Source organism: Kryptolebias marmoratus, linkage group LG3 (genome assembly GCF_001649575.2).
Source record: "Kryptolebias marmoratus isolate JLee-2015 linkage group LG3, ASM164957v2, whole genome shotgun sequence".
NCBI lineage: Eukaryota > Metazoa > Chordata > Actinopteri > Cyprinodontiformes > Rivulidae > Kryptolebias > Kryptolebias marmoratus.
In genome coordinates, this window is record NC_051432.1 from 662,253 (window position 1) to 673,976 (window position 11,724).

Consider the following 11,724-nt stretch of genomic DNA (forward strand, 5'->3'; position numbering starts at 1 on the left):
AACAATTTGCAAGCAATCCAGCTTATATCACATCTCAGCTTTAAAAGCTCAACTCCACACTCTCTATTTCTGAATTGAGAAAGCTCCTCGGATGAGAAGTGAAACGTCTTCAGCTACAGAATAGAAGTCCAGTTGTTTTTGTTTTTTAACTTTTTTTGAATTTACCATGGCCTGGATGACTGAGAATCTACACCAGCACTATAATACATGTGAATTATCAGCTGAACTTTACTTTTTTGGTATGATGTACTGATTGCTGTCATGTAATTTGAGTGAACATGATTAATTTTAGGGGTGGGGGATAAAATCCATTTTAACATGTGTTGCAAACATGGAAGATTTTGAATCAATTTTCAAATGTCAAAAACAGACGTTGTTAATCTGAGCAGAGTAGCTGCTGTCGTCTGTCCTTGTAGAGTCACTGTAGCTACTTGTTGCAGTAAAGCTGTGCGTCTTTTTAATCTTTTCTTCACTGAACCCTGAAGAATATGTTTGAGGAATAGTTGAAGATATAACATGAATGTCTTTTACAATGACTTGTAAACGCAAGTCAAATGATTCAGTTTTCAGTGATAAACATAATGCTAATTGAGTTAACTTTTCTATGGCTTTTTCAATGTTAAGTTACCATGTATGCTAATTGCTGGTCATCAGCCTGTGATTACTGTATTTTCTGCACTATAGGGCACGCTGGATTATAAGACACACTGACAATGAATGGTCCATTTTCAAACTTTTGTCATATATAAGGTGCCCCAGACTATAAGGCACATTAAGCGAAACAAAACTTTTCAGAGAATATTGCACCAACATAAGCGTCAAGTATAAACTCCTACACTGTTCGCTCAAGTCCACCCTATTACTGTATTTTCCAGACTATAAGGCACACTGTCGTTTTTTGAGAAAATTGAAGGCTTTTAAGTGTGCCTTATAGTCTGGAAAATACAGTAATAGGGTTTTTAACTAATGTTATTGTGCACTCTTTAAAAGGCATGAAAATTAGGGCTGCGGGATGTTTAAAAAAACTTGTAATATGTCTTTTTTTTTTAATATTGCGATTACGATATAAAATGTGACAAACCCACATTTTTCTCACTCCTCACTTTCTCTTCTGTCATCCCCATCACATAAACCAGATGTGGGCATCAAGGCCAGTGAGAGTCTGTTGGATTGAAAAAATATATTATTAGTAGCACAACATGAATGCATTGTACTTGAAATATAATGGTTTGTGATTTACTGCAGTCCAAGCAGTTTTTTTTGCAATATTGATACTGCACTCACTGATATTGCAATGACAATACATTAGGGGTATATTGTGCAGCCCTAATGAAAAATATATAAATTGTTTATTTATGGAAAATAAGCCATAGTCATTTAGGTTTTAAGATAATTGAAATGCATCAATAACTGTTTAATAATTGCATCACATCACAGCAGTCGGAATTGTAAAAAAGCAAATTATGAGATGCCTAAAGATTCCCACTCTTAACTGTAAACATTTATATTAATTCGTCAAAGAAAAAACTAAATCGCCCATTTGTTTTTGTTTGTTTAATTCTCAGACTGGAGATATGACTTAGTCGCTTGTTTATTGTTCCAATCTCTTCGGTTTCTCTGAACTGCCCTCACCTCCACCCTTTTTGTAGGAAGGGAAATGTGAAAACCATGGCAGACCGCGTCCTGTTGATGAGGGATCAGCTGAAGGCTAAGCTGTTAGCTCTGGGGACCCCAGGGACCTGGGAGCACATCACTCAGCAGATTGGGATGTTCAGCTTCACTGGACTGAACCGTGAGTATAGATCGCACACAGAATTACAGTGCCTTCAATAATGACACAGAAAAAGAGTTGCTTAGAATTATTATACCTTTTTTTTAATAGCGGCATTATTTTCAGGTACAGTTGCAAACTCTTTTTCTGTGGGCTTTCTCCTCTTACCGGAGAAAGAAATCTGGTCAGACTATCAATGTGTATTATAAAAGTAGACCCAATGTTCCTCTCTTGTTGTTGGGAATTAAAGCCAGCAAGACCTAGTTTATAGGAGCTGCCATGTTGTATTTTTGGTACCAGAGTCTGTGTCATAGGGATGTGGAGGGAAAGCACCTAAAACACATCCTGTGAGGACGCTGTACCTGCTCTGGCTTCAATTTCCAGGGTCTCTGAAGGCATCCAGTATTTTCTTATAGGTTGATGGGTCAGACTGGTTTGAGATCTTTCTATATAAATAATCCTATTCACTTTACTTAGAAGTTTGATCCAGACTGAACTGTTTTAATTTTATTTTTTCCTGCATTAAAATTTAATATTTAATGCAGCAGATTCCTGCTGGGTTGGGTGGAGGTGGGGGTTGTTTTTATTTCTGTAGGGTCACTTTACTTTGGCACTGCTCACAATTTCAGCCGACATAATCACAATAAATTATTTTGTAGCTACAGGCTACACTCATTGACCTTGCAGTCATTGAGTGATTCATGAACTTCTCTGTATACCCCCTGTATATTATATATTCTCTGTATTGTGGAGTTAAATGTGAGCATGTTTTCATTAAGGTGATCCCAGTGATAGTTCTGTACTACTGCTCAACTCAGCAACATTTTATTGTTTGCACCACCAGCACACTGCCCTCCAGCCCTAAAACACTGGTGCTACCATAGCCCTATGTCTTCTAAAGCAAAGGACCACTTACATTAGAACTAAAACTTCAGCATTCGTAAAAGAGTGTCCAGAATGTCTTTCAAAGTTTGCAGCGGCTCTCAATTTCCTAGTGTGAGTCGCAAAGCCACGCACCTGTGATGCTTCAGTTTTGAACTCATTGCAGGCATCTAAAACACATCTGAATTGTGTCGCCGGCATCACCAACCCATCTCGAGCTCTGAAACATCTTTAGTGGAAAAAACTGTACATGTTAAAAATCTAGAGCCAGTTTAGCATTTTGTTTGTTTACCTTTTAAAGAAAAGACAGAGGAAAGAAATAGTTCTGTGAAGTGGAAGTAGCAGCTCATTGTTTCTTTTTATTTGTGTTTTTTGTTTTAATATCACTGGTTACTCTGTGAAAACGCATGAGATCATTTAAAATGATTCTAATAAATATGGAAAATAAAGCTGCCAGTATAAACTGATTCAAAGAGGTTGAGAGTAAATTCATGGGGGGACCTTGAAAGTTTGTGTATCTTACACATTTCCATATCTCCTACTTTTTAAACCTGCTGTGTTTTGTGTTCTGCAGCCAAACAGGTGGAGTATTTAATCAAAGAGAAGCATGTGTACCTGATGGCCAGCGGTCGCATCAACATGTGTGGCCTGACCACCAAGAACATCGACTACGTGGTTCAGTCTATCCACGAGGCCGTCATCAAAGTCCAGTAAAGGCTGCTTCTGTTTTACTCCTGCTTACATGTTTGTGCCCCAACCTCACTTATGTTCTCCTCTGGTTGGTTAAACTGCAGCCTGGAGTTTTACAGTTGAACCAATGAGGGGTCAGGTGTGTTTCTGTTCTCATATTCAGGTACGAAGCTTATGGGAATTACAGTGGTCTTTGACCCACTCAGATCAAACTCTTTCAGCAGAGTCACAACTCATAGTTTAGAAGTTAAATTAAAATGTCGCCGACAGCCATTTTTCACAGCAAACCGAATCATTTCTTATCTCCAAAATTCTCCTGAGCTTTCATCAAAGTGAACACAAGAATGTTGCCTGAGATGAATTTTAATAAAATGAAAGTGCTTCCTCTGTAATGTTGGTGTTCAACAAATACCACACAGTTACTATAAATAATTCAATCACAGTTAGGTTTTACTGTTTTCCATTAATGCACTGAATTCCAGCTTTACTTCAGCTGTGAGGAAAAAAAAGACAAATCATTTGTTTTCCTATTTTAAGCCTTTAGAATTGACAAACAACATGCAGGTGGTATTTTATTCTTTATTTATGCAATAGCACATTGTTCATGCAGTCTGTTGATGGGTTTGGATTTAATTTTACTCATGTTGTAGATGCACAATCCATTTTTATGTTTCAGTCTAGCACATTAGGTTATCTTCTATTATGACCAGGTGGAAAAGTTACATATGTGCCTGAAGTGGGACATCTCACCTTTTCAGATATGTTTTTAGGTTATCCACTGAGTTAAGAGTCCCTTTGTTGCCATCAGTTAAGGAAAATCACCTCATTGTTTCATTTTTACCCTGCAGTGCCCATAACTGTGTAACACAAAGCCTGTATAAGACTGCTGTCCCATATTTCACTGTTTGTGATGCATATTGCAGTATGTTCGTGCTGAAATAAATTATTACAAAGGAATCTCTTTTTTGTATTTAATCTTAATTTTTAGCTGCTTTTTTTCCCTTTGAACTTTATACAGTACTCAAAATATTTACATCCCTAAATAAAATAATCACTAAAATTATTGTAAACACTAGAAGCTCTCAGAGAGCGCAAACCTCCGCCAAGGCCATAGGGTCAATAAAAAATCAGGATCAGGATCATAATCTTGATCACCATCAAAACTTAATGAATCATTTTTTTGTGACAACCCCAACATTTTCTGAAAATTCCATCCAAATCTGTTCATTATTATTTTTTTTATGTAATCTTGCTAACAGACAAACATGACCAAACACATAACCTCCTTGGCAGAAGTACTAACAGATTTGGTGAAGTGGTAAAATGAATACACCTGTACACATACATGCAAGATAGCACTGCCCTTTTAGGTGAATGATGAATTTAAACCACCAGAGGCCACATGCTTCTGTAAACCAGAAGTTAACACAAGCTTTAAGTTTTACAATCAGTGGAGGACTAACTAGTTGCACTTAAAAATAATAATAATAAAAAAAAACTTGTGTGAATATATTGCAGAATAAAAATATTAATCACTTTAGTGGTCAATATGTTGGTGACTCATTTCGGTTACATGTAAAATATTTTCAGTAGAAGACTTGATGCAGATGTTAATTTATTTCTTTAGATTGCATCAGGTGAGTCTAATAAAATGTTTTATTTTTCCTTATTCAAAAAGAAAATATTAATGTCAAACCTGTATGAATGTAAATCTATAAGGTAAAACCACTCAGTGCATAATATCACAATCTGTACAAAACGTAGGGTATGTGGCCTGAGTTCAGACTAGAATTTGAAATCAAACACTTGGGATTGTATGAAAAATAGAAAATATGTTATGTAAGACTTTATCTTCCGTGTCATTGCAGATTGTAGGAACCCATGATATTTTGTTTAATCAGCTGAATAGAATTTGTTAAATGGATAGGGTTTTTTTGCCATTTTGAAGTGGGTTTCTGATGAATAAATGTTATAATTCTTATCTTAAGTTGTACACCTGTGACCAAAGGTTGTAAGAATGACACAGGTACTGGTTTTCACAAAGTTTCTGTGTTTTTAGTTCTTTTTGTCCAAGACACGCCAAAGTACAGTATAATTACAAACACTTCAGAAGTTTCTAAGGATTAAGCACCAGTGAGATTTTTATTTTTTATAAGTTTTAAACAGAGACCCACTTCACAATTTCAGACCTACAACAAATTCTTTAAAAAATAAGTGTTATAGTGTCTATAAAAAGTATTCACCCCCTCGGATGTTTTATGCTTTTATTGCCATCAAAATCAATCATAGGCCTTCTTTCCAAATAATAAAAATTAATAAGATCCAATACAGCAATCAACTCGCAGCACTGTCCATTGTCACAGTCTAACTTCTGGGTTTGACCTCAGAGGAAGACGCTGATTGGCTGATTGTGGCTGAGCTCAATGCAGCAAAGTGACTCAGCAGCTTTGACAGATTGTATGCAGAAAGGATGCGTCCTGACGCCTCTTTTACGTTAGCCAATGAGCAGAGTGGAAGAGCAACACTCCCTCCTTTTTCTACCCCACCTCCCAGATGGATTAATGTTTGTGAATAAAAGCCAACACTACTGGGAACACAGTTGACACTGATTTTTATTGCCTATATTGTTTTTATATTGATGATTGTCATAAAAAAATTACATTACAGCAAATATTTTACATATAAGCAGATAAAACCCAGACTCACTACTGAGAAATGTTGACATATTTAAAATGTTCAGAGGAAACTGCTCCTCAGTGCAGGTCAACATACAGTGCTTATAAAAAGTATTCACCACCTTGGATGTTTTATGGTTTTATTGCTGTCATAAATGGCCAAAATAATTTTTCTTTTCTGACAAAAAAATGATAAAAAAATTAATGTCAAAGTTAAATTAAATTTCTACAGAGTAACACTAATTAAATAAAAATATGTAATGTACAATAAGTAACGGCATAATTGTTCACCCCCTTTAAAGTGACTGTCCTAATTCAGCTCAGAAAAGATTATTGAAAAGCGTGAGTCAGGGGACGAGTACAAAAGGATTCTCAAGGTCCTAAACATCCCCAGGAGTTCTGTTAAACTCATCACCAGGAACTGGAAAGAATATTAGACATGTGTAAATCTACAAAGAGCAGGCCGTCCTCACAAACTGAGAGCCCCTGAAGAAGGAGGACAGTGAGAGAGAGCACCAAGACACCTGGGAGCTCTCTGAAGGAGGTCCAAGCTTCAGCAAGTCAGATGGGAGAGACTGAGCTCCAACATCTGATGTCCTGGTTCTTCATTCTGAGATTTATGGGAGAGTGGAGAAGAGGAAGACTCTGTTGGAGAAAACTAAGATTAAATCTTCACTACAGTTTGCCAAACAGCTTGTGGAAGTTTCCATAGTCAAATGCTTCTTGTCAAGATTTATTATGTTTTCTTCAACGGTGGCTTTCTCTTTGAAGAAATTCTCTCTAAATACTTTTTATAGGCACTGTATTTTTGCTGTTACACTGCAGGATCCTTCAGTAAGAAAACAAACTTTTGTAGTTGATTTTGGCTTTTCTTCAGAAGGTCAACAAATTTAGCTGTTAGACCTAAAACTTAAAACATTTCTGTTTTCTCCCATCCTTCCCTGAGCACCCCACCCCCCCTAAATGTTTTATTTCTGATTCTACAGCGGTGTAAAACTCAGAGGGATAAACCCACATCTGTCGGTCCTCTAATCACCATGCAAACAAATGCAACAGTTAAAATGTTGTGATGCTAAGTGATTGAAACTGGATGAACATCTCACTAACAGAAAGCGACAGTTTTGTATATTACAAGATCATAATTGACAGTTAGTTGCAAGTCAAGCTGTAGATTGTTACAAAAAATAACAGTCTTAGTGACATGATGTTAAACTGTTCAGCAGTAGATGCTGCCAGCAATGCTTACAAAAAATAGAGGTTGCAATAAAAAGAAATTCAACCTTTCAAGTAAACAAATTCAACTTCAAATGACAATACACTGAGAAAAAAAACTACCAATGTTACAATTTTGAATACGCATCTACAACTGATTCACTTTTAGAGCTACTCAAGGTAGTAATAAAAATAGTAAAAGTAGCATTTCTTCAAGGAACAATACTTTCGATTTTTGTTTTTAACAAACTCTTTTGGCAATGAAACAGTAACCTGTAAAACTTACATTGGTGCATCACTAATACCTCTTTCCATTTAGAAAGTCACACAATCTTATATAAAACTGACTCTGATTGCTTCACGTTTTAATCAAATAGCAGTGGTCATTGTACCTCTCATGAGGAAAGCAAAGTGTTTGCTTATGAAAAGGTCCAACTGGTAGTCTAATGTGTCTGCAGCCTATATTTGACTGGTACTCAGATCCAACAGTTCAAATCATATGATCTTCTTCAACCTGGAAAACTCATAATTTCTGACAATGTTGCCCACATTGTCAGGAATTATATATATAGAACATATATAGAAAATATGGTACAGACAGGTCAGAAACTACAGGAAAAATTGAAACTGTTGATAACGCCAAGGTTAGGATCTTGTGGTGTTATGCTGGTAGGATTTTTTTTTGTTTGGAAATTCAAGGTTCACACATCATACTTTAACATGAACACTTCCTTGCTGCCACGGTTACCAGAGCTCAACCAAGAAAATAATAAATAAGTAAAACTTTGGGAGATTTAATGTCAAAATACTAAAGCATACTCAACTTTACTTATTAAGATGAAGGTACAGCACCAAGTTTTCTGTGCTAAAGCCAGAGCTTACTGTGGTGGAAGGTGGAAGAGTTTGTGCTAAGTAAGTTCAGCACTGGAACCTGTTTAGAACCATACCTATATCCAATTCCCTCTTCTTTTCAAAAATTCTGAAACTCTTATTGAATGACTACACAAGTGTTTTCAAAAAGATAAACACTTGAAGAGTTTCACTCATGGTTTAGAGCTCACCACAGCACAGAAAGTTACTAATGATGTTCTTGTGGCCTAAGACAGTGGACTTGTGTCTGTACTCGTCCTGTTAGATCTCAGGCTTTGTTTACATTCGTCACATTCTATTAAAGAGGTGTGTCTCATTAGGATAACAAGAACAGCTCTGAGCTGGTTTAAATCACGTTATGTGACAGATTCTAGTTTACTCTTGTTAATACAGAATCTTCTCCTTGAAGTAGATAGTCATGGAGTTCCTCGGGGTTTGGTGCTTGGACCAATTGGATGGTGCATCTCTCAGGTCCTGTGTCAAGTCTTTGGTGGACACCGCCCCCTCCTCCCCCCTTTTCTATATAAAGACATGTACTGTATTTCAGATACTGTAAATCTGCTGGAAATTGTTTTTTAGACCCAACACTACTTTCATTCTTCATTTGTTGTTTTATTATTTTTAAGGACAAATTGCTTAATATGCTATTCTTATCAGGTGCAAGGGCTTGATAGAAAAATAGTGAAAAAGCAGGTAAAGTCCAAAGAAAAATTTTGAAAGACCTTCAGAAAGCCCAAAAAACAGTTTCTCAAAACCACTTTTAGGACAAACTGTATCAGTTTTTGAAAGCAAAAAATCTAAAAGGAAATTAGAAGTGGTTGAATACCTTTCTCCACTACATCATGGTATTTAACAAAGAGGGAAAAATGTCCATGAATCAAAATGGCTCAGTTCCAAAAGGTGTGATGAATTTGATCAACTAACTACAAAGCATGTCTTAAAGACATGAAAGCCTGGATGACTTGAATTTATGCTTTCAAACTGAGACAAAACTGAATTTAGTTTTTGGAGCTAAAACACTTCAGAAAGGCAATATGCAGTGAATTGGTAACTCTGGATGGCATTTCTTTGTGTTCCAGTACTAGTGTAAAGGAACTTGAAATAATTTTTGATCAAGTATGTTCTTTAAATCCCACATGGACATGTTTGTGTGCATGGCACACTGCTATGCTGTAACAGAAATGGATTTTCCCCAATTGTTGTCACACAAAATGCAAACTTACAATGTCAATCAGAATTTTGACTACACTCTTTTATTTCCCTGGGAAACAAATCTAAGCCCATCTGCATTTTGGAAAAGTTAAAAACAAACTTTCAACAATCTAAATTTTGTATAGATGTTTGTTAGTCCATCTATCCAGTCATCTTCTTCCGCTTATCCGGGGTCGGGTCGCGGGGATAGCAGCCTAAGTAGGGGGACCCAGACTTCCCTCTCCCCAGCCACTTGAGCCAACTCCTTCGGGGAAATCCCAAGGCGTTCCCAGGCCAGCTGAGAAACCTAGTCCCTCCAGCGTGTCCTGGGTCTTCCCAGGGCCTCCTCCCGGTGGCACGTGCCCGGAACACGTCACCAGGGAGGCATCCAGAAGGCATCCTAATCAAATGCCCGAGCCACCTCAACTGGATCCTCTCGACGTGGAGGAGCAGCGGCTCTACTCTGAGTCCCTCCCAGATGACCGAGCTTCTCAACCTATCGCTAAGGGAGAGCCCAGACACCCTGCGGAGGAAACTCATTTCAGCCACTTGTATTTGCGATCTCGCTCTTTTGGTCACTACCCAAAGCTCGTGACCATAAATGAGGGTAGGAACGTAGATCGACCGGTAAATCGAGAGCTTCGCCTTTTGACTCAGCTCTCTTTTCACCACGACAGATCGGTACAGCGCCTGCTTCACTGCAGACGCTGCACCAATCCGCCTGTCGATCTCCCGCTCCATTTTTCCCTCATTCGTGAACAAGACCCCGAGATACTTAAACTCCTCCACTTGGGGCAGGACATCTTTCCCGACCTGGAGAAGGCAATCTACCCTTTTCCGGCTCAAGACTATGGCCTCGGATTTGGAGGCACTGATCCTCATCCCAGCTGCTTCATACTTGGCTGCGAACCGCCCCAGCGAAAGCTGTAGATCACGGTCTGATGAAGCCAGTAGGACCACATCATCTGCAAAAAGCAGAGACGCAATCCTAAGGCCACCAAAACGGATCCCCTCAACACCTTGGCTGCACCTAGAAATTCTGTCCATAAATGTTATGAACAGAATTGGTGACAAAGGGCAACCTTGGCGGAGTCCAACTATCAGCGGAAACGAGTCCGACTTACTGCTGGTAATGCAGACCAACCTCTGACACCGGTCATAAAGGGACCTAACAGCCCGTATCAAAGGGCCTGGTACCCCATACTCCCGGAGCACTCCCCACAGGATTCCCAGAGGGACACGGTCGAACGCCTTCTCCAAGTCCACAAAACACATGTAGACTGGTTGGGCGAACTCCCATGCACCCTCAAGGACCCTGCCAAGGGTGTAGAGCTGGTCCAGTGTTCCACGAACAGGATGAAAACCACACTGCTCTTCCTGAATCCGAGGTTCGACTATCCGACGGACCCTCCTCTCCAGAACTCCCGAATAGACCTTACTAGGGAACCCTAAGAGTGTGATCCCTCTGTAGTTGGAACACACCCTCCGGTCCCCCTTTTTGAATAAGGGGACCACCACCCCAGTCTGGCAATCCAGGGGAACTGCTCCCAATGTCCACGCAATATTGCAGAGTCGCGTTAGCCAACACAACCCTACAACATCCAGAGCCTTAAAGAACTCCGGGCGAATCTCATCCACCCTCAGAGCGTTGCCACCGAGGAGCTTTTTAACCATGGTGACCTCAGCACCAGAGATTGGAGAGCCTGACCCAAAGTCCCCAGGCTCTGCCTCCTGAATGGAAGATGTGCTGGTGAGATTGACGAGGTCTTCGAAGTATTCTGCCCACTCACCCACGACATCCCGAGTCGAGGTCAGCAGCACACCACCCCCACTATAAACAGTGTTGGTGCTGCACTGCTTTCCTCTCTTGAGACGCCGTATGGTGGACCAGAATCGCCTCAAAGCCGTGCGGAAGTTTTTCTCCATGGCCTCTCTGAACTCCTCTCATGCTTGAGTTTTTGCCTCAGCGATCACACGAGCTACATGCCATAGCTGACGGTACCCGTCAGCTGCTCGTCAGTTGCTTCCCACAGGCTAAGAAAGCCCGATAAGACTCCTTCTTCAGCCTGACCATCTCTCACCGCCGGTGTCCACCGGGTTTGAGGGTTGCTGCCACGACAGGCACCAACTACTTTGCAACCTCAGCTACAAAAAGCCGCCTCAACAATGGAGGCACGGAACATTGCCCACTCGGGCTCAATGTCCCCCACCTCCCCCGGAACATGTTTAAAGTTCTCCTGGAGGTGGGAGTTAAAGCTCCGCCTGACAGGAGACTTTGCCAGATGTTCCCAACAGACCCTCACAATACGTTTGGGCCTGCCAGGTCTGACCGGCATCCTCCCCACCATCGGAGTCAACTTACCACCAGGTAGTGGTCAGTTGACAGCTCCGCCCCTCTCTTCACCCGAGTGTCCAAAACATGCGGCCGCAGAT

At 39.8% G+C, this 11,724-nt stretch overlaps 1 protein-coding gene across 1 annotated transcript in view; it reads left to right on the forward strand.

The window, feature by feature from the left end:
- Positions 1–4,300, forward strand: part of LOC108247449 (aspartate aminotransferase, cytoplasmic) — a 13,002-nt gene extending 8,702 nt beyond the window's left edge. The window contains exons 8-9 of the mRNA XM_017435581.2: positions 1,650–1,792; positions 3,228–4,300. Of these exons, the coding sequence (XP_017291070.1) occupies positions 1,650–1,792; positions 3,228–3,367 (283 nt within the window). The 3' untranslated portion in view covers positions 3,368–4,300. The remainder of the gene's footprint in view (positions 1–1,649; positions 1,793–3,227) is intronic.
- Positions 4,301–11,724: the final 7,424 nt, after the last annotated feature.